This window comes from Felis catus, chromosome D1 (genome assembly GCF_018350175.1).
Source record: "Felis catus isolate Fca126 chromosome D1, F.catus_Fca126_mat1.0, whole genome shotgun sequence".
In the NCBI taxonomy this organism is placed as follows: Eukaryota; Metazoa; Chordata; class Mammalia; order Carnivora; family Felidae; genus Felis; species Felis catus.
The window spans coordinates 81,757,998-81,781,128 of NC_058377.1; the positions used below are offsets into that span (position 1 = coordinate 81,757,998).

General features: G+C 38.2%; 1 protein-coding gene across 1 annotated transcript in view; it reads left to right on the forward strand.

The window, feature by feature from the left end:
• Positions 1–23,131, forward strand: part of BBOX1 (gamma-butyrobetaine hydroxylase 1) — a 53,599-nt gene that overhangs the window by 15,106 nt on the left and 15,362 nt on the right. Inside the window, exons 3-4 of the mRNA XM_019812203.3 lie at positions 4,828–5,026; positions 21,335–21,440. Of these exons, the coding sequence (XP_019667762.1) occupies positions 4,828–5,026; positions 21,335–21,440 (305 nt within the window). The remainder of the gene's footprint in view (positions 1–4,827; positions 5,027–21,334; positions 21,441–23,131) is intronic.

Sequence of the window (23,131 nt, forward strand, 5' to 3'; positions counted from 1 at the left end):
CTCCCCATCCTGCTCCCAATAACTGTTTACCGGAAGACATTCACCCCGTTTGTTACCTCCATAGCACTTGTGACAATGTTTACTTTTAGGTGTTTGTTTGCTTCCTTGCTTTGTCACTTTTTCCCTCCCAAGGGCAGCAATCACATCTATTTTTATTCGCTAAATGTGATCTCTTTTGCATAGCTAGGCTTTCAACAAATATGTGTTGAATAAGTGCAAGCTTATTTCAGCGTAATGTGGTAAGCACTGTGACTGAGGTGTGTTTTAATGCCAAGGGACCACAGAAGACAGACTTCGAGCCCATTCTTACAGACCCCAAAGGAGGGCATCGCAGAGTGCCCCGCCACAGACCCTCAGTGCTCTTATGCACGCCTGCCACCTTCTAGTGCACAACTGCCACCCTGACACTCTGCTAGAGGCCTTTCTCTGCCTGAGGAACGTGCTTGGCTAACACACAGAGAAGGCCAGAAAGACCCAGAAGTGAATGCCTAGAGAAGCAGCCAATGAGGCGTGGCCATGGGTGGCCTGCACGCCCCAGCTTCCTTGCCCCTGGGTGGGAAGACTGTGCAGTATCATCTACAGTATTGCCATGAGGGCCAGCAGTTCCCTTAACCATTCATTGAAATGGTTTTCTGGGGCACCTGGGTGGTTCCTCAGTTGAGCGTTTGACTTGGGCTCGGGTCATGATCTCGTGGTTTGTGAGCCCAAGCCTCACGTCGGGTTCTGCACTGGTGATGTGGAGCCTGCTTGGGATATTCTCTCTTCCTCTTTGCTTCTCGCCTGCATATACTCTCTCTCTCTCTGTCTCCGTCTCTCTCAAAATAAATAAATACACTTAAAAAATTTTTTAGTGGTTTCCAGAGGCTTCCTTCTCTATCTTGCTTCCCCCTCTATTAGTTCTTCCACAGGATACCTCCTTAATACATTGCTTGCATTCAAATCCTCATCCCAGGTCAGCTTCTGGAAGATCTCAGTCTGAGAGGACAAGTGATCAGATTCTTGAGACCTGTTGAGTTCACCCGACAAGAAGTAAAATAATGTCTAAAGGCGCAGGATCCCCTTAGCACAGAAAAGAGACTCCAAGTCCTAGTTCCACTGAGGTACTTTTCCTCCACTGGGGTCAGATTTTGGTTTTGGCTGGGCCCCTGCCAAGTCTTTACAGGAAAAGATAGTAAGAGTTTGACTGATCTTCAGCCTATTAGACGAGCTATTTCAGAGCCAAAAGCACAGGTCAGTGCAGGTGGACAGAAGGTTCTAAACTCCAAATAACACATTGCAACCCAGCATGCTGTACTCATGAATCTTTAACTAAAGAGCTTCTTTGTGTCTTTTCCTTTTTTTGAAATACAACTCAGGATCCAGGAATGCGATGCCTCCCTGTGAAAAGGAAACCTTGTACAAATGGTTCCTTGAAAGCCAGCATGGAGCTTGGTTCATAAATTTTATGATGTGTGAAGCACATGTTCAAGGAAGTATTTATTAGTAAGGCCATAAGTTAAATTAGAAAGGGTGGTTCATGCCTTAAATATTCCGTCATTTTCCATACCGTTTATGTATCCAGATCCAAGTGTGAAATTTAAATTTGCTTTTAATGTATTCACCTGACAAATGATTTACTCTAGTCAAACGTATTTTCTCCGGAGTCCCCTGTAGTTATGTTTTGTAGTTGGGAGAGACTGGGGAAACACTTTTAAACTGGGTTTTCAATGTTAAAGTTTCTGTGCAGATATCATGAAACGATTTTAGGTGGGTTTATTGAAATGTGGTTCTCCCTGCAAAGTAGAGTATTTTATATCGTGGATGCTATGATGAATTTAGAAACTGGTTGGTCACCGTGTTATCTCTGAAAAATCACACTTAGCAGACTGAGTGTATGAGTGGCTCACAGTAGAACACAGGTTCTATAATGAGCTGTAGCCCCTGGTTGCTGATTTTTGTAAAGCACTTTCTAGGGCATGCCAGGATGAGAGCTATAATTGGAAAATTGTGAACTTTGCAGAACTTAAAAGGCATTGTAACCACCTTCTGATAGTCAACTCTTATAAATCTGAAATTGTGGAGGATACACTATGTATAGTCAGCTTCCTACTGGAGTTCCAGTGTGAATATGGTTAATTTTATACATGTAAAGAGTAACAACATATTTACTGAAAGAACCTAACTCATCCTGTGCTTTTAAAACAAAGAATAGTGTGTGTTTGCATGTGCAGCTGTGCATGTGTGTGGGTGATTCTGTAGTGGGAAAATGACTCCTGTAGAAACAAAAACTCATTAAAACATACTATAAATGTATAGAGATGTACATAGTGTGTGCCCTAAGGGGATCCTCCTTGAAACCACAAAGTAGTCAAAATGCGAACTCAAAGTTTTTAAAACATTTACATCTTGTGAAAATGTCTTTTTCAATCTCTATGTATTATATTTCCCTGATACACCATCGCTGACATTCTCTGGAAAGTGATAATGGCCTTAAGTAAAAGCAAACCAGCGTGGACCCCTGAAATGCACTGGCATACATTAAAGAAGAGAAGCTAGCTGGTTTTTAATTCTTGGTTCATTTCACAAAAGATGGACAGCAATGTTGTAGTGTTGTGCCATGAAACCTACTCATCATGTTTTTTGCTGCATTTAAAATCGGGACTAGGGGGGGCGCCTGGGTGGCGCAGTCGGTTAAGCATCTGACTTCAGCCAGGTCACGATCTCGCGGTCCGTGAGTTCGAGCCCCGCGTCGGGCTCTGGGCTGATGGCTCAGAGCCTGGAGCCTGTTTCCGATTCTGTGTCTCCCTCTCTCTCTGCCCCTCCCCCGTTCATGCTCTGTCTCTCTCTGTCCCAAAAATAAATAAACGTTGAAAAAAAAATTAAAAAAAAAAAAAAAATCGGGACTAGGAGCCAAAGTTTATCTTTAACTTTTTTTTTTTTAATTCCAGCATAATTAACACTCAGTGTTACATTCAGGGTTTACCTTTAAACACCAGTGCTTAAACAAGTTCAGACAACGTGGTCTTAATTGTAACATGCTTTCCTTTCTTTTTTATCTAGTAGATTTCCTTTATAAGGGACAGAATAAGCAATAGACATTCACACATCTGTTCTCTCATATGCGACAACAGCATTTTAAGGCATCACTTGTTTATTTTATGTGTAGTTGTTAAAATTACAGACTTTGGAATTCGTTGCCTGGATCTGACTAACCAGCTCTGCAAATCATTAGCTCTGCATGACTTGGATCTTTGCTCCCTCTTCTATAGTTTCGGAATGCTGAAAGCATCTATTGCATATTTATATTGTGGACATTAAAAGAAATAATATATCGGAAGCATCCAGCACTGTGCCCGCCATCTTGAAAGTACTCAGCAAATGTTGGCTATTATCATTGGAGGTAGTAGCAGCACTGGTCTGCTATGTGCCAGGCACTGAACGAGGCTACTTGCATTATCTCACTGCGTGGTCAACAAATGACCTGCAAGGTAGATGTAACCATGAGCATTTTGTAACTCAAGAGGCGGCAGCTCAGAAAAGACACTAAGAAACTAGCTGGCAAGATGCAACCCAATGATGCAAACCCAGGCCCCTCTGCCTCTGTGTTCTTCCCCCTGTTCATGTCCTCTCTCACACAGTACCAGCTGCATGTGGCTGTTTAGCTGGTGGCTAACTAGCTGGTGGAAGTTCAGGAAGTGACCTCCTGAACCTGCTGGGACCTTTTCACTTGTAAAGTACCATGTGACTCCTAAGAAATCCCTGTGTCTGCAGAAACAGCCATGTTGACATCAAAGGGGGAATGATTTCCAGTCTACAACTACTGCACGGGAACATTGACCCATTCCTCATTCTTCAAGTGGGGGCTTTGGGGTTGTTTTCTGTAACGTGACATATGTTCCCCCAGTTAGAAGATTGAGGCATTGCTCAGGATGATAATTGCGATAGTAAGATCTCATTCTGTCACTTGTTAGGAAGGTTTGCCTTCCTAAGGCAAACACTTTCTTCCAAAAATGAAGAAATCAAATGGATTAACTAGAGTTGGGTATTTCCTGAATGTAGTTGCTAATATCTGAGTTATTTCCCTTGGCAAAATGACATCTTTGCGTTCTGCCTCCTTTAGGAGAGCCTGGTTGGCAAGCAAATTATTTTCTTCCCTTTGTTTTCCTTTCTGTTTCTTAAGTAAACATTTTTTATGAGCATTTGATCATGAGGGATTTGACTTTATCTGGTGTAGCATTATCATCAAAGGGTCTACATAAAATGCATCTTTTATACATCCTATGACCACACCTTTCACTTTTTCGTCCCTATGGACTGTTTTTGTTGACTCCAAAGAATGATTTGGCCTCAGAGAAAGCTTCTTATCAAGTGAAGTAAGAGGAAGAAGGAGTTGTACCTACCAAGGCAAACACTCCTCCCACCTCCAGAAATACGCATATGCTGTTCTAAGTCTATCATTCAGATTTTATCATTTATTTGGAGTTGAGCAATGCTACTTGGTGATTAAAACACACAATATTTCAGCATTATTTCCAAGCAGAGTCCAGGCAGAGAAGCCCTAAGAACATACAAATCAAGAGCTATCCACAAGTTAAACATTCCCTCAACACATGAGGTATAGTGAATACCTGTCATGGGTCAGGCAATGGTAGGCAGGAGGTATATAGTAGATTGGCATGTCTCCAGGGAAGAAAATCTGGTAGCCTGGGTATTCCTATATGACTGAAATTCTGTAAATTCCATGATAAATCAAAGGTCAGCTTCAATGAACTAGCCCCTTCTCAGAGATTCTCATTTTATATAAACACAATGTAACCCCACCTGGTTTCTTTCTTTTCTTGTTCACAGAATGTCAGTACTGGGGCTCAGAGCTCCAGCTACCTACACTGGATTTTGAAGATGTTTTAAAAAATGATGAACATGCATACAAGTGGCTCTCCAGCCTCAAGAAAGTAGGCATAGTACGACTCACAGGAGCATCTGACAAACGAGGAGAAGTTTTAAAACTTGGGAAAAGGATTGGTTTCCTTTACCTTACATTTTATGGGTGAGTCACCAAATAGTCTATATTCTGCCATTATATGTAAAGTTTGATATATTTCCCAGAAGGGGGACACTTTTGACTGGAGATACAAAATTTCCATAATGCCATGAACAGGAAGTCACATGAGAAGACGAATCTGAAAGTGGGATTTCCCTGAGAATAACTGAAATCTTAAGGGATCCTAAAAGCCCAAAGACATCAGACATCAAAGACAGGCTAGTGATGGATGGTGTGTTAGTTTGCTAGGGCTGCCCTAACAGAATACCATAGACTGGGTCGCTTAAACAACAGAAATTTATTTCCTCCCAGTTCTGAAAGCCAGAAGTCTAAGATCAAGGTGCTGGCAGGTTTGGTTTCCGGTGAGAGCTCTCTTTGTGACTTGGAGATGGCCTTTCCTCTCTGTACCTGCATTGTTGGTGTCTCTTCCTCTTCTTATAAGGACACCAGTCCTAAAGAAGAGCCCCAGCCTTACAACTTCATTTAACTTTATTCACCTCCTTAAAGGCTCTTTCTCCAAATACACTCATATTGGTGGTTAGGGCTTCACCATGGGATTTGGGGGAGGGCACAATTCAGTTCACAGCAGGTGGGATGGAAGACTGTGTTTCTCCAAGATTTTTATAAATACTGAAAGTTCATTAAAGTTTTACCACCCAAGACTCAGTGCAAAATAAAGTAGGGCCCTGGGGAATTTAAAGCCGCCCACCAGATGTGTTAAAAAAAAAAAAAAAGATAAAAGTAACCTGCAGAAAATTAGGTCTATGCACTTCAGCAAGTAACAGGAAATGTAACTGACTTTAACTATGAAACAAGAAGCTGTTTGCATAAGAATTACCTGGGAGGTAACATTAATTATGGATAAGAAATACTCGCAACAGGAAACACTTAGGTACAAGTGGGGATATTACTGTATTTCTAATCTGTAGGGTGAACCCTTCCTGTGATGTGTACAATTGCTCTTGGGCTCTGCTTGAGCAGAGCACATTGGGAATGAAAAGAACCTTCAAAATCCAAAGGTTGCAAAACTGGTAGCACACAGGCTGTATTCAGATATGTTTTATTTGGCCCACAGGATGTTGAAAGAAAATAGAATTCGTTGTCAACACTTAAAAACTGGGAGATTTTACATTAAATATGGATCTGACTTTTCTTGAAAAATCAAATCTGTCAACAACTGAGGCTAAATCCCTACATGGCAATCATCTGCTTGAAGGGAGCATGTTCTCACTCTCCAGTTGCACAAATTCCGCCCCCCCAACCCCACCCCCACCTCAGACCTACAAGGGCCCTGCCTGCCCTTGAGTTTGCCATCCCTAATCTAGAGTAAGATCCTCTTGCAAGACTCTACAGACATAGATAAACAGAGGATTCGAAAATATCCCACCACTTGCCCCCACTGATTTGATCAAGTTGATTCACAGCAGGGGAACCTGGGTTGCTCAGCTGGTCAAACGTCTGACTCTTGATTTTGGCTTAGGTCATGAATTCACAGGTTCACGAGTTTGAGCCCCATGTTGGGCTCTGTGCTGACAGTGTGGAGCCTGCTTGGGATTCTCTCTCCCTCTCTCTCTGTCCCTTCCCTGCTCGCTCGCTCTCGCTCTCTCTCTCCCTCCCTCTCTCTCTCTCAAAATAAATAAATAAACTTAAAAAAAAAGGTTGAATCATGGCAGAAGACTCTATCATGTTTAGGCTTAGAAGACCCAGCCTCCACCCCCACCCCAAGAATTTATTTCCACCATTAGCAAAATTACGTCAAGATTGTTCTCTCCCCTACATCTACAAGAATTTAAGCTGTTCTAGAGATTATATCAGTAACAAAAGACAAAGGAAAGAGGTGGAAAAGCCTTGAAATTATTAAGAGCCTCAACCCAATATTTGTTCTTTTTTTAATGTTGATAATTTTCTGACACAGATATTATCCACCTGTACACCGATAAGGAAACTGAAGCTCAGAGAATTCAACTATAACCCAAGTTTTCACAGGTAGTAAAAAAAAACAAAACAAAACCAAAAAAACCAGAGTTATAACTGGGGTCTGTTTTATCCACAGGCTTCCTAATCCACCTCACTATTGATGATATAAAGCTAGAACATGCAAAGGATGTTTTTAGGTACCAGACATAAACAGAACACTTCAAACTAGATCTCTTCTATGTTCTTTTACTCAATTTTTATTTAGTGACAAGACACTTTTTGTATCTATGCAACCCATTTCATAATTGCACAACTGCAGCCAAATTGGGGGGGGGGCGGTCTTTGTTATAGTTTTCTAATACTCACCCCCATCCCTCACATTTAGGGTCAGATTCTTTGTCCTGATTCATAACTTACATTTCGTTTTGTTTTGTTGTTACAAATCCTAAAACGGCTTGATAATTTGGCCCCTGATCTAACATTGTGAAATTTATTGAAATAAATATTCAAAGTTGGTTGTCAAAAACAGATCAGACCTTCTGCTACCGTTACACTTTGTTTGTTTGTCCAAGACCTTTGCATCTAACCAGGCAGGGTTAGCCCTATTCCACCTCATCCTCTGTGCAGAGGTCACATCTGTCTCCTGAAGCTCTCAAGCTGTACCACATGCTAAGAAATGCCTTTCTGCCCACCTCACTGCTACATCTACAACTGATTACCAAGATCTCTATTGTTGGTGGTGGTGGTGGTGGTGGTAATTTTTGATTCTTTACCTCAAGAACTTACAGAAGAGGACAGTTTTGCTATTGTTGCTTTGTTTGTATTTGTTTGCTTGTTTGCTTTTTATTAAGAGGATGAGAAAAGCAAGTGTTTTCCTCAAGTTATTTTCCTTTTCTGCTCCTTCCCACAATCATGTGGAAAGCGATATTAAAGTTTCTGTAACATGGGATTTAAAAGAAGGGATATTTAGAGCAATAATTCTCCACTGAGGCTGCACATTGGAATAACCAATTTAAAAAATGCTGACATTTGGGTCCAGTCTCCAGAGATTTTTCACAACAGGATTTGGATGTGATCTGAGTACCAGGACTTTTTAAAACTTTACAGGCGATTCTCATGTGTAGCAAAGGTGAAAACCTTTGGTTGAGAGCAGGGGTACTTTAAGAGAAGGCAGGTCTCTGTTGGAATAGAGCTTGGGTGCTTTCATATCCTCCCAACTCTCACAATTATGTACATGAAGTGGCATTTTTCATGTTCTTCTTTGTACTGTGGTAGTGCCTGGACATGACTTCTCTTTATAACAATCAGTAGTTGCCTGAAACATGGTCTCTCTTTTTCATAGCTTTGTTTCTCCACTGGCAAAGTGCCTTACTCTTGTTTGAAAAAGTAACTGGCAGGTGAGTGAGTGAATGGAATGAATAAATGAAGGCAATAAATAATGGAGAGAGGGGACTGCCAGAAATAGGAGAAGGATAGAGAAAGGAAAGCAGGGAGAGGAAGGTTAAAGGGCAACTTTGCATTCCGTGTAGATTTCTCAAAGATCCTGGTTTCTACTCTTGCTTGGATGCCAAAAATAATAATAGGGTGGTGCTACTTTAGACATGCCCCGCTTGGGAAACAAATATCCACCTAGCACTTTGCCATTCAAATAGGATTCCATCCAAATAGTTTAGAGAACTTGAATTGCATGGGTCTAAAGTAAGAATTATAAAATCTATCTTTCGTTCTTAGCTCTTCTCTCAATTGTTAAAGCGTTAGTGGGGTACATAAAAAAACAGTAGATTCCAGCATTTTGCACAGTTTTAGCATATGGGAGGTAAGGAATAAATGCTTAATGATTGATGAACACCTGGATGTTTTGAAAAATACATATAGCAGCAGATAAATGCAATAATTATTCAGCACTTCATAATCCTAAAATTATGTTCAAATACTAAATCAAAATGGTAATAGCTTTGAGGACAAAAGTATATGTCATTTCCACATCTATATTTTCTCAGATGCTTGTCATTATTTTGTTAGGTCAAATCCAAATCCTGTTTTTAAACCTTTAATTTGGATCAATATAGTTTTCTAGAGTGGGGCCAAAAGCCTCATCTCATGTACCTGAACTTTCTCCCCAAATCAATAAAAATACCTTCCTGAATTTTTTTTTCTAAATTTTTATTTAATCATTTAAAAAATTATGTATAATTAATATACAGTGTTATATTCATTTCAGGTGTACAATATAAGCAATTCTATACATTACTCAATGTTCATCACAATAAGTGTACTCTTAATCCCCCTTATCTATTTCACGCTTCCCCACTCACCTCCCCTCTGGCAACCACCAGTTTTCCCTGAAAGGGCAAAATCATACTCCAAAAATATTCCTTTTCCAATTGGTGGAACAACGAAATAAATTGGCTAGGTCAGGGTTTTATTATTCACATCATATTTACATGTAATGGTGTGTGTGTGTGTGTGTGTGTGTGTGTGTGTGTGTGTGTGACACACACAAAGAAGGAAGGGATTCAGTGTCCATTTTTTAAAAATATTTACGACCACTTTTGGGCATTAAGTAGGTATTCTGCTTGTAACTAGCAGCCAGGATAATCTTTGAAAATAAGGCTTGCATAGCTCACGGCCATTGTCTCTGTCATTTTGAGCTCCTTGAAGGCTAAAATGGTGGCCTAATCACGGTTATATCTTCAGTACTAGCTCAGTGCCTGACATACAGTGATCACCCAGGAAATTTTAATAAAAGGGAATGTATGCTAAGATATTGAGCAATTCATTTGGCCAAGATGACAAAAGTTCTTTCTTAGCATTGTCGGTATTTAGTTAGAAAATTAACCTTGTGAGCAATTCTGAGTGACCCTTCTTCATCAGGAAGTTAAGCAGAAGAGAATACAAATTTCAACCTTAGCTAACAAGACTGCCTTCTTTCCAGAATACAGTCCAGAAGTTTCAGCTTTTCTTCTTTCTAAGAATGCTTTATTTGCTGGCATAAGCAAGTTGCATTAACACATGTAGCAGGGATTAGACAAATAAGAATAATGAGGTGAAAATGAAAAATATGTTTTTCTGGAACACCAACATAAGGAATAACATAGGCAGAGACAATGAAGAAAAGGGATAAAAGAAACTTAAGGATCTTGGTGGTAGTCAAATTTTATCTTGTGGAGACCAGCATGGAAGCTGCATAATTATTGAATAAAACTTATACAGTCACATGTTGTAGTGGAAATATTTAAATAAATACTTTGGAACACTTCATTCCAAAAATTAAGGGGAGAACTGAAGACTCAACACCCCACAGCATCTGTATTACATTACTGCCCAGAGAGCTGCCCATAGGACCAGTAGAGAATCAGAATTGAATCATGGCTCCATCACCGGCTATTTGTAGGGGAGAAGGTGATCTAAGCTTTTCATGTAATTTCCTGGAGCTCTATGATTCTCCTCTCCTGAGGACTTGCTTCTCTCTTTCTACAGGACTATTTTAATACCTGGCATGCCCTTTGAAACCTTTAGATGAAAGTTTGCTGGAAAAATGTAAGAGGCTACAACTGCTGCCCAGTTCTTGCATACAGGCTTCATCAGATGAATAACATAATGTCAAGCCTAAAATGTTTCTAGTGGGATGTTTGTCAAATACACCAGCCAGGCCAGTTAAGAATTAACAATATTGAAATGGCCTCTGGGGAGTACAAGAATATATCCTTTCCAGCATTCACTGGATTTCTGCTAGCATTTCTGTAAGCCAGCCCAGCAGCATTTCACACATTCGGTTGTATTAAAGATTGAGGGTGTATGAGTGAAAAATATGATTATTCCTTGGCAGCTGGCCCCTTAGAAATCGCTCCTACCATTAGCACTCCCTCCAAACCTGACTTTGAAATAGCTACTTACTTGATACACATGTTACCAGAAAACATTTGTGAAGTGTGGGGACTAAACAGGGAAAGAAAACAAAACAAAATGAAACAAGTTTACCCATTTTGGTGAAGTTTCTAGCCAAGAAATTGCTGGAGAAAACCACATAGCCCTTCTTGAATAAAAATGGCTTCTGAGTTATGAAAAATCAACCTAAAAAGTAATTTAGACTTGGGAAGAAAACAAAGGAAACCTGCCTTAGTTCTGAAACTAGTTGTAGTAACTCCATCCTACTTCGTAAAAAATTCACACTGGGATTTCTTCGTGAGTTGTTTAGATTTAGTACTGACCATCATCGTGTTTAAGTAGAGGGGAGAGAACCTTTAAAATATGTATTCTTGTGAGCATTAGGGTTTCCCAAGCAAAGTAACAGTCTCTGTTCTCTGGGCCATTGTGAACCCCAGCTTACGTTATCAGCCAAGAGACAGTCCCTGGGGTTCCCTTTGTAATATTCAATTTTGCAGTAATTAAAGTTGCTGCCAACAAAACCACTTGAGTATGAGGTCATCTCATGAATGAAAGGAAAAATAATTTCTGTGTCTCATGCTCCCCTTGAAATCACTTGAGGAAATTTTGAGACCCTAACAAGCCACTTGCTTCTCCACAAGCCCTGACCACCCCCCCCCCCCCCCCGCCACATCCCTTACCTCCTTGGTTATCCCCTGAGTATCCAGGACAGGCAGCTAGTAATGGAACGGGGGAAAATAATTGTCTATGAAGCACCTTTTACATGCTAAGTATTGAACTCAATGCTTTAGAGTCATTGTCTTGAATCTTTGCAATTCCAGTAAGAACCATTACCCCCATTTTAGAGATAAGGAAACTGAGGCAGAAGAATCAGGCTTCAAACCCAGGTTTACCTGATTCAACACTCTGGAGTCTTTCCTTTGCACTGTACTCCTATGGCAGTTTACCCAGCATCCCCCCATAATTCCCAAGGCCGTAATAATGATTAACTAATTACTAACTATCAAATGTGGCTTCTACTCATTTACAGCTCAGATGCAAGGGAATAATTTAATGGGGGTATATAGAAATTTGTCAAACTAAGTCATGACGACAGCACCGGAATATTTATTCCCATCCCCTCTATTAAAGTCAAATTATAGCCAACTGTTTATGCAAAGGAAAAGTGACAGTTAACAAGGAATCAGAGAACTTGTGGCAAGAAAAGATAAAGTTTATATTTTAATCTTTCACATCAAAAATTTAAACTAGCATCTAGATCTTGTTCTGATGAAATAAATTAAGCACAATTTGACCTAACACCGCCCCCCCCCCCCCAGAAAACCACTAAATGTGCTTAAGGTGGAATTCTCATAAACTTTTTTTTTTTTGCAATGCATTGCATTCTTAGTTTTTCATGATGAAAGCCTTCAGAACCTTGGAGGAAATTGCTATAACATTTTTCTCTATGTTTATAGAGGTACTTGTTACCTTTCTATCACTATCTGTCTTTATTTTTATTATTGGGAGTATTAACCTTTCAAAATAAATTAAAAATAAATTTCATTTCTCATGGTGAAATATAATACAGACATAGAAAAATCACACAAAACAAATGTATAGCTTAATAAAATTTTATAAGCCAAACACTCTTGAAACACCATACAGGTCAAGAAATAGAATATTACCAGTCACTCCAGAACCCATCCACATACCCCAAAGGATCACAAGCCCCTCTTTCTCCCCAAATTCTATCCTGAAAAATCTTTCCTGAAAGAAAAATTCTTTCCCCAAAAGCTCTCCTGAATTCTATGGTATTCACTATCTTGTTTTCCTGATAGAGTATTATCACCAAAATGTGCAGTAGTTAACAATAGTTTCCCAATTTTTTAGATTTTTTATATCTTTTTTTAAATTCCCTATTAGTTCTATTAGTAAATAAAATTTACTACTTAGCACCAGGGCCATGTGAACATATCTCTGTTCATTTGGGTTGTCTGAATCCCATTCTCTTGTAAATTCCTCAGGAAGGACCCATGAGAACAATATTCTCTAAATTCTTGCATGTTGACAGCAATTTAAGGTCTTTATACTTGAAAATCAGTTTGGCTAAATATAAAGTTCTTGGCTCACAGAATCTTTAATATGTCACTACGGTTTTATTGGTAATCTCATTTTCTTTTTCTTATGAATAATTTGATATTTTTACTTGGATGCCCAAAAGATTTTTCCCTTTAAAGACCAGTGATTTTACAGACTCTTTTAGTGTTGGTTGTTCTGGGACAACTCTTCCAGGCAATGTCTGGTTTGGTCTCTCAAAAAAAAAAAAAACTTTTTTTTTATTTCAAGATTTTTTAAAATCATAGCTCTTAATATTTGTTCTCTACTTTGCGTTTCTTCTTTTGAGGACTCTTATTATGTATATATTAAACCTTCTGTGCCTGTTCCTTTTAATGTATTACTTTCTCTCAAATCTTTATCTCTTGTCTTTTTTGATATTTATGTTTTTCTCCTTTTTATATTCCAATTATCCAAAGGTGTTATCTGTTGTGCTTATTCAATAGGGCATTTCTTCTAACTTAGTTTTCATTTTTTTTTTTTAATTTTTTTTTCAACGTTGATTTATTTTTGGGACAGAGAGAGACAGAGCATGAACGGGGGAGGGACAGAGAGAGAGGGAGACACAGAATCGGAAACAGGCTCCAGGCTCTGAGCCATCAGCCCAGAGCCCCACGCGGGGCTCGAACTCACAGACCGCGAGATCGTGACCTGGCTGAAGTCGGACGCTTAACCGACTGCGCCACCCAGGCGCCCCTCATTTTTAATGATTTTTAAGACTTTTCCTTTCTGAATATATCATCCCATACTTGAGTTTCTATATCTGATTAGGTTACTTTTTCATACATTGTATCATTTCATCAATGTGTTCTGGACTCAACAGAAGTAGCTGTAAATAGAAAATAGAAATTAGAAATGGAAAAACTAGAATATTTTTTATCTTTGGAGGGCATGTCCTTCTGGTATGTATTATCTGTAGGTATGTTATTTTGCTACTCATTCTTTTCCTTTATTTAAAAAATTTCTTAATGTTTATTTTTGAGAGAGAGAGAGAGACAGAGAGAGACAGAGTGCAAGCAGAGGAGGGGCGGAGAGAGAGGGAGACACAGAATCCAAAGCAGGCTCCAGGCTATGAGCTGTCACCACAGAGCCTGATGCAGGGCTTGAACTCACGAGCAGGGAGATCATGACCTGAACTGAAGTCGGACACTTAACCGACTGAACCACCCAGGCACCCTTATGCATTCTTTTTCTTAAAATAACTTTATGACATTAAACCTTAATCATTTGATGCTGCTAATTTTTATGTGAATTTTCCTTAATTATTAAAAGGAGCTATGATTCAGAAACCTTTTGTTATGGTTTTAAGCTGTGTTTCCAAACTATGGCTAATAACATTCTAAGATTCCCTGGTTTCTCTCCTTTACTTTTATCTGGAACTTCATTTTCCTTTGTCCTTACTGTCCCTGTACTGTTTAATTTGGAGTCTTTTTCTCAGAAGAAAGCTTTATGATTGGTGGCCAAATTATTCATAATTTAAATATACCTAAAACATATGACTTAGGTCAAGATTAAAGTTAATAGCCAGACAACCAGGAAAGTAACACAATTTACTGTTTTACAGTCCATGCCTTCATTCAACAAATATTTTTGGCAGTGGGTTAAATGCTATGAGATAAAGGGTATGTTTCAACTCAGTTCCCTAATGTAATGAGACTTTTTGTAAGACTTTACAGGACAACAAGGGAAGCAGAAATTTGAAGCAAAGCCAACAACAGCCACAGAGCAAACTCCATTCCAGCCCATATTGGACTTCTCTCACTTCCTCTGATAGGCCATGTTCTCTCCCTCCACTGGGCCTTTTCACATACTATTTCTCCCCCCCCTCCCCACAATGATCTTTGCCCTTCTGGGTAAATCCTACTCAATCTTCAGGTCTCCACTTAATCTTCCCTTCTTTATTCTCATAAGACCTTGTACTTTAGCTTTGAAAGATAAATCACAATAATTTCCTTCCCCACAGACTGCATATTCCATGAGGTGCAGCAAGTACCATGTCTGTCCTTTTCACTCCCTCAATTCCTGGCCGTTGTGTGTATCTAACAAGTGATCGTGGAAAAATAAATATCTGAAGCTCTGCAGAGTGACTGCATCTGGGAAGTCATCTGTGCATGTGTCACAACTACAATTAGAAATATTACACAGTATATAATCTTTATTTGGATGACTATAAATTAGAAATTTAATTTTCTATGTTAAAACTTCAAAAAAAATTAACATGGGGCACCTGGGTGGCTCACTTGGTTAAGACACTGACTTTGGCTCAAGTCATGATCTCATGGTTTGTGGTGGGTTCAAGCCCCACCACATCAGGCTCTGTGCTGACAGCTCAGAGCATGGAGCCTGCTTTGGATTCTGTGTCTCCCTCTCTCTCTGCCCCTCCCCTGCTCATGCTCTGTCTCTGTCTCTGTCTCTCTCTCTCAAAAATAAACATTTAAAAAATGTAAAAAAATTAACATATATGAGCATTATGTTTTAGATCCAACAGGACAAGTAATAATAATCAAAAGAAGGCATTCTTCTATTGCCTGAGGAGACCAGCTTGCAGTGGGTTGAGACTAGAGATTGTAGCTGTTGGTGATAATAAGTCCAGGTCGCACTGGTAGAGCATCTTTTCATATAAGTAGAACTTTAAAAAAGAGAAAGATTACTAATAAATCCAGCATGATATTCCAAGAGTGTGCCACGAACCAAAAGATTATAAAATCTGTCACCAATGCTATAAAGAACAAATCTAGCAAAAACAATATGTAAGCATTCTATACACACAAAAAGATTCAAATTTGTCATAAAACATGATGAAATATCATGAACATCTATGACTGGCCATCTAACTTGGATGGATCTAGTGAATTAGTATTCAAACCAAGCCCACAAAATAGTCTCGAAAAGTCACAATTTTAATGTTCAGAAGCTTTTGACAAAATCCTTAAATGGAAAATATAAAAGAAATTTCTTTTATCTGGAACTAAATTCCAGTATAGTTAACATGCAGTGCTATATGAGTTTCAGGTATACAATATAGTGATTCAACAGTTCTATACATCATTCTGTGCTCATCCTGATAACTGTGTCCTTAATCCCCTTCACCTCTTTCACCCTCCCCCACTGGTAACCCCCAGTTTGTTCTCTGTAGTTAAGAGTCTGTGTTTGGTTTGTCCAATTCTGAGAATAACACAAGTAGCTCAGTGGAAATACATAGATTTGTTTAAAATAGCATCTCTGGCAAAAGCAGGATTGCGTGCACAGTTTCAATGACCTGTCCTTGCACAACACCAGGCAAGTCTATCTCAATGGATTAAGATGCTATGCTGAGCCTACCTCTAGTTTTAGAGAAACCTGGTGCTTCATCTCTGCCTCAGTCATGATGGTTCCTGATAATCTGCTCGAGTTGTTTTACTTGGAAGAACACTGGAATCTATTTCTAATGAAAGATGCATGTAAATACACCCTCATCTCACTAAGGTCCCACAAGTGAGCTTTTAAAACAGTTTCTCCACAGGCCAATGGGTCACATTTGCATTTATTTCTGCTGTGTTTTCCTTTGGATTTGAGAAGGATACGTGAAAACTTAGGATCATAAACAATCAGCAGCAGCCTTCTTGGCCTGATTCATTTCTATACAGAGGTAGAAAGGTAGACCAAATGACATTTCTAGGATTTTTCCAGACTTATGCTATAACTATTATGAGAATGTTTTATGATTGGAATTGGCAAGCTCCTTTCCTGGGATTTATCATTACGTGCGCGTATAGACTTTTAGGCTACACATCCCATACCGTGCCTAAGACACTTTAAGACTGAAAAATGTTTATCATCCTCTGCCAGTTAGCACAGAAGGCTGGAGAACTGCTTTGATGATGCCAAGTCACAGGCCCCATCCCTGTTCTACAGCCAGTTAATGTCAAACAAAGAAAAGATCTGTTCCCTGGCTAATGCGTTCACCTTGAATCTCAGCCAGCTCTTGGCTGCATGAATTTCAGTTAGTTTACCCCTGATCATAGGAGAAAACAGAAAAGGGAATGTAGGTGAATCAATGCAAAACCATCAACACTCTTGAAAAGAAAATCTAAATATAGTCATTTCCTACTCACTATGTCAAAAGCATCATCTTCTTAGAAGACATTATATATTCTACAATTTGATAAAACTCCTTTTTTAGCATCCTCAAGTCCTTTACTACATGTTGATTATTCTTGGAATGCTGATGGTGACAAGAGCCAGAATCTATATTAGGTATGGGTCATAGAGTGACATGAATTCATAGAGAACATGTATTTCCTGGCTGTAGTCACTACAGTATAATGGATTGTCTGACTCATATTTGAAATGAATTGCAGCAGGCTATATATACTCCTCTTCTTTCACTGGGTCTCTTTCCAACTTATGGCCACATATAGATGGTACTTTAAACTTTGCTGAAAGATTTACCAGCCTTTCCATTTTAAATTTTAATGGAAAAAATTTAAAAAAAAACATGGAGCCAAATAGCTAGTTTCATCCTCAATCCCAGAACTTGGGGAAGAAATCCTACCTTTCACTTCAGATTCCTCTTTCTAAAACACATCTCCCAGAAATTCACATTTCTTCTTTTCTTCTAGGTCTTCTGGAGCACCCCCCAAAGCATTATCCCTGCCATGATATTCTCCTGGCCCCCAATATCCTTACCTCTTTACCTTGCTTTATTTCCTTCATAGCACTCATCTCTGTTACTGCATTTGGTAATTACTTGTTTATTTGTCTCTCTTACTCCCTGTTTCCTGCTATATCTCTAATGCTAAAACTATGCCTGGAATAGAGTAGTTGTTCAACATATATTTATTGAAAAATGATTTGATAAATGTGAACATAAATTAATAAATAGACATTATAACAGCAATAAAATGATGTGCATATATAGTGACACAATTTTCACACCAGCTTTGGCTTATTTTAAAATACAGCTTGCTTCTAATTATGGCCTCAATCTTCCAAAGGAAAAGCCTTACAAAATCTGAATATTGGTTTATTTTCTGGCCACAGAGTTGCAAGTAATCCTTAGTTCTTTTACTAACTTTCTTTTTAACTTTTAAGCCAAGCTATTTTTTTGTACTGGAGGTAAAATTGACATAACATAAAATTAACAATTTTAAAGTTAATTGACACAGTCCTGTGTCATTTAGTACATTGACAATGTTGTGAAGCCATTACCTCTATCTAGTTTTAATATATTTTCATCAATAGTATTATTTTCAAAAAAAACTAATTATTCATCTTGGAGTGAGAGAAAACTAATCCCTCACATTATAAAATGGTAAATAAAGTGAAGGAATCAAGTATTTATCTCATTATCGCTAAGTAAGCTATTACATAGAGTAACCAAATACTAGATGAAGGAAAGTAGATAGATCTTTTTAAGAGTATTCCAACTGATAAATAAAAAAGAAATTATTAATTTGGTATTTCACTATTTGAGACCCCCAATAACTTTAGTGGATCTAGCTACTGAGCATAAGTGTGTACAAACATCACAAAAAGAAAGACATCTCAAAATTCTGTATCTTGGAATAAAAGAGCACAATGTCATCTGTAGTTTTGCAAAAGAAAGAAAGTAGAGTTTGCCCAAGCCTCTGCACTTAATTGCCAATTTTCTAGAAACACAGAGGACAGGGAAACATGTTGAACTACACCATGATATGCAATCAGCAAAGACAAGACTGTGAGGAACTCTATAGGTCAAGTTCCCAAGTTCTTCAAACAATAAATTTTAAGAACAGGCTGGAGGGGAAACCTGATTAAGAGACTTGAAAGACTTAACAATTGTTGTTAATGGGAAATATTAAACATAGTGTCTGAGGGTGCATATGCAAGGGTAAAAATATACAGAAATGCAAAGAAATGATAAATACAGAAGTTATGGATGTAGTTACTTTGAAGAAGAGAGAGGAGAGATTCTGGTTGGGATAGGACATATAAGCTTAAAGATTTCCTGATCTGAGTAATAGTTATCCGAGTGTAATTAAAAATTTATAAAATAAAATAAAATAAAATAAAATAAAATAAAAATTAATTATGTTCCCTGTAGATCAGGAACAAGAGAAGAGTGCTGTTTTTCACCACTGCTATTCAATATTGTACTGGAAGTTTGGGGCAGGACAGTTAGGCAAGAAATAGAAATAAAGGTATACAAATGAGAAAGGAATAAGTATATTTATCTCTCTTCACAGATAGCATGATCCGATATATAGAAAACCCCATAGAATATGCATGCATATGTGCACACACACACACACACACACACACACACACACACACAGCTATTAGAGGTATTTAATGAATTCAGCAAGGTTTCAGAATATAAGACCAATACACAGAAATCAGTTGTGTTTATATACACTAGCAGTGAACAATCTGAGAAAGAAATTAAAAAAAATTTCATTTACAATAACATCCAGAATAAAATACCTAGGAATTATTTTAACCAAGGAGGTGGAAGACTTGTAAAATGAAAGCTACAAAACACTGAAGGAAATTTAAAAAGACCTAATAAATTGAAAGACATCCCACATTCATGGATTGGAAGACAAAATATTAAGATGTGATTATTACCAAGGTAATCTACAGGTTCAATGTAATGCTTACCAAAATTCCAGTAGCCTTCTTGTAGAAATGGAAAAGCAATGTTCAAATTCATATGAAATTGCAAGGAGCTCTGAATAGCCAAAACAATCCTAAAAAAACAAGAACAATGATGGAGGATTCATACTTCCTGATTTCAAAACTTACTACCAATAAAAAAAAAACAATAAAAAACAAACAAACAAACAAAACTTACTACAAACCTACAGTAATCAAAATATTGTGGTGCTGAAATAAGAATAGACATATAGACTAATGGAACAGAACTGAGAGTCCAGAAGTAAGCCCACACATCCATGGCTAATTGATTTTTAACAAAGATGCTGAACCCTTTTAATGAGGAAAGAACAGTCCCTTCAAAAAATGGTGCTGAGACAACAGTATATGCACATGCAGAAGAATGAAGTTGGCCCCTTTCCTCACACACCATACAAAAATTAACTCAAAGAGATCAAGGACCTAGATATAAAACCATAAAATTCATTGAAGAAAACTTCGGATAAATCTTCATGACCTTGGATTGGGAAATGGATTCTTAGAAACAACACCAAAAACACAACAACAAAAATAGATGAATTGGTCTTCATCAAAATTTAAAACTTTTGAGCATCAAATATCATTTCTAAGAAAATAAAAAGACAATCTATAGAAGGGGTAAAAATAGTTGTAAATCATGTCTGTTAAGGGTCTCTAGTATCCAGGCTATATAAAGTACTCATACAAATTAAAAAAAAAAACAAAAACAAAACACAACACTCAATTTAAAAATGGGCAAAGGACTTGAACAAGCATTTCTCCAAAGTAAATATACAAACAGCCAACAAGCACATGAAAAGATGCTCAACATCATTAACCATTAGAAAATACACATCAAAACTATGAAATACCATTTTACACCCACTGAGATGGTTAAAAATAACAACAGAAGCAGCAAGAACAACAACAAAAACTAGAAAATGACAAGTGTTGATGAGGATGTGAAGAAATTGGAACCCTCACATACTGCTAGTGGGAAAGTAAAGTGGTCCAACCACTATGGAAAATAGTTTGGCAGCTCCCCAAAAACTTAAAGATAGATTTATGATATGGTGTTTGCCAGTGACTGAGAGAAGGGCAGAATGGAAAGAAAATTTGTAACGGGTAAGAGGTTTCAATGTGGAGTTATGGAAATGTTTTGAAACTAGATAAACAAAAGTAATGGTTACCAATATTGTGAAATGTCCTAAGGGCCACTGAATTGTCCACTTTAATAGTTTATTTTGGGGTAGCTGCATGACTCAGTTGAGGATCTGACTCTTGATTTCGGCTCAGGTCATGATCTCACAGTTTATGGTATTAAGCCCCACTCCAGGCTCTGTGATGACAGCATGGAGCTGCTTGACATTCTCTCTCTCCATCTCTCTCTGCCCCCTCCCCTGCTCACTCAATCTCTCAAAATAAACTTAAAAAAAACACATAAAATGGTTCATTTTATGTTCTGTGAATTTCACTTTAATAAATGCTTTTTAAATGCATTTAGCTATTAAAAAACATAACCTACAATAAACTCTGTGGGACAGACTAATGTGTAAATGTATTTTTCTTCGGAGAAGGGAAAAGAAGGGAGGAGATGCATATTCTGAAATGGTTACTTTGGACAAGGAAAGGTCGAGCTCTCTTCCTGGCTCATATCATTATGGTAATTATTTCATAAAATGAAAAGTTTCCATTTCCCCTATGTATCCAGTTCATTCTAACACATTTCCTCTGGCTTGGTGACAGCCTGTTTAAACATATGTTTCTTGTATTTTACAGACATACTTGGCAAGTGCAAGACAAAATTGACGCAAACAATGTGGCTTACACAACCGGGAAGCTAAGCTTTCACACTGATTATCCAGCCCTCCATCATCCACCTGGGGTAAGGTGAGCCTCAACATATTTTCCACAAGGCAGGCCAAGGACCAATATCCTTCTATATTTTGAGTCTACAAGTCCATATATTTCACTAAGTAATCTGTCTTATGTAGATCTTCAAGCACAATCCAAACAAAATGTCTATACCTAAATCTTGAATAGCCTAACATTCCCAAGGGAGAGAAGATTTTCATGTATTTAAAAAAAATTTCTTTGTTTCTTTCTGGAAATAATTATTGGCACATTTTGCTTTGCTTAGACAAATTTTATGATAGCAGTGCATCTTGAGGTCTTTTTGCATATTTACTGCTCCCAAGAGACTTAAAAGAGAAAATAAAACCAGGGAATAAAATTGAGGGTTTTCCCATAAAGTCACATGGCCATCATTTGTATCAGTTAACGATTGCTGCATAAAAACCACTTCATAATTTAATGGCTTAAAAGAATAGCCATTTACTTAGCACATGTTTTTATAATTCAGGCTATGTCCAGCTGGACAGTTCTGCTGTTGGGCTGGCTAAGAACTGGTTGACCTGTGTGGAAAACCTAAGGTGTCTTGCCTCTGCTCTACTTAATCTGCTATCCACCAGCAGGCTAGCCCAGGCTTATGCAAATTTTCAGAGAGCAAGCCAAAACATGAAGGCCTCCTGAGATCTACATTAGTCATCAGTGCAATGTCACCTCTGCCATGTTTTATTAATCTAAAGAAATCATAAGTTTAGCCTACCTTCAAAAGGTGAGAAAGTAAACCCCACCTTTTATGAGCTGCAAATACTCACTACAAAGGGGTGGGAATGCAAGGAGCAGAATAACCATGGCTGTACAGTAAAACCTTGGATCGCAAGTAACTTGTTCTGCAACTGTTCTGCAAGATGAGCAAAGATTTCTAATAAATTTTAACTTGATAAACAAGCATGTCTTGCAATATGAGTAGTACGTGATGCCAAATGTCACATGACCACAAGTGAGCCAATGGTTCTTAAAATTCGCTTTGATATACAAGTGCGTTGGATTACAAGCATGTTTCTGGAATGAATTATGCTCGCAAACCAAGGTTTTACTGTATTTGGAAACCATCTACTCTCCCATGTATCGGATTGCTCCTCAAGGAGGGAGATGCTTAGCATGGAGCCACAAACCCTCCAGGACAATTTCTGGAAGGATGCTCTGCCACTGCATTTTTACAAAATTGCCATTCTACTAAACCAGCAACATATTTACAAAAGCATCATTTTGTTAAACCAAGAAATAAATGGCCAGAACGATACCTTTGAAAGATATCTTTTTCCTATTTTTATAGCTAAATGAGATTAAATGAAATATCCACACAGAAATCTGTATCTTCAAAGGTAAGCAGAACTGGACATTTTGAGCAATTCTCTAGCCAGTGAAGGCAAAATGGGCCAAAATCAAAATTAATCTGTTTTTCTTCATCATGTTAACTGAACAAGTTTTCTCCATGCCCTAGTTAACCCATTTTCCTCGCCAGTGTTAACTAAGCTAGTTTTAGTATTTTTTTTTCAATTTCTCTTTAATGTTTATTTATTTTTGAGAGAGACAGAGACAGAGCTTGAGCGGGGGAGGGTCAGAGAGAGACGGAGACACAGAATCTGAAACAGGCTCCAGGCTCTGAGCTGTCAGCACAGAGCCCGACGCGGGGCTCGAACCCACGGACGATGAGATCATGACCTGAGA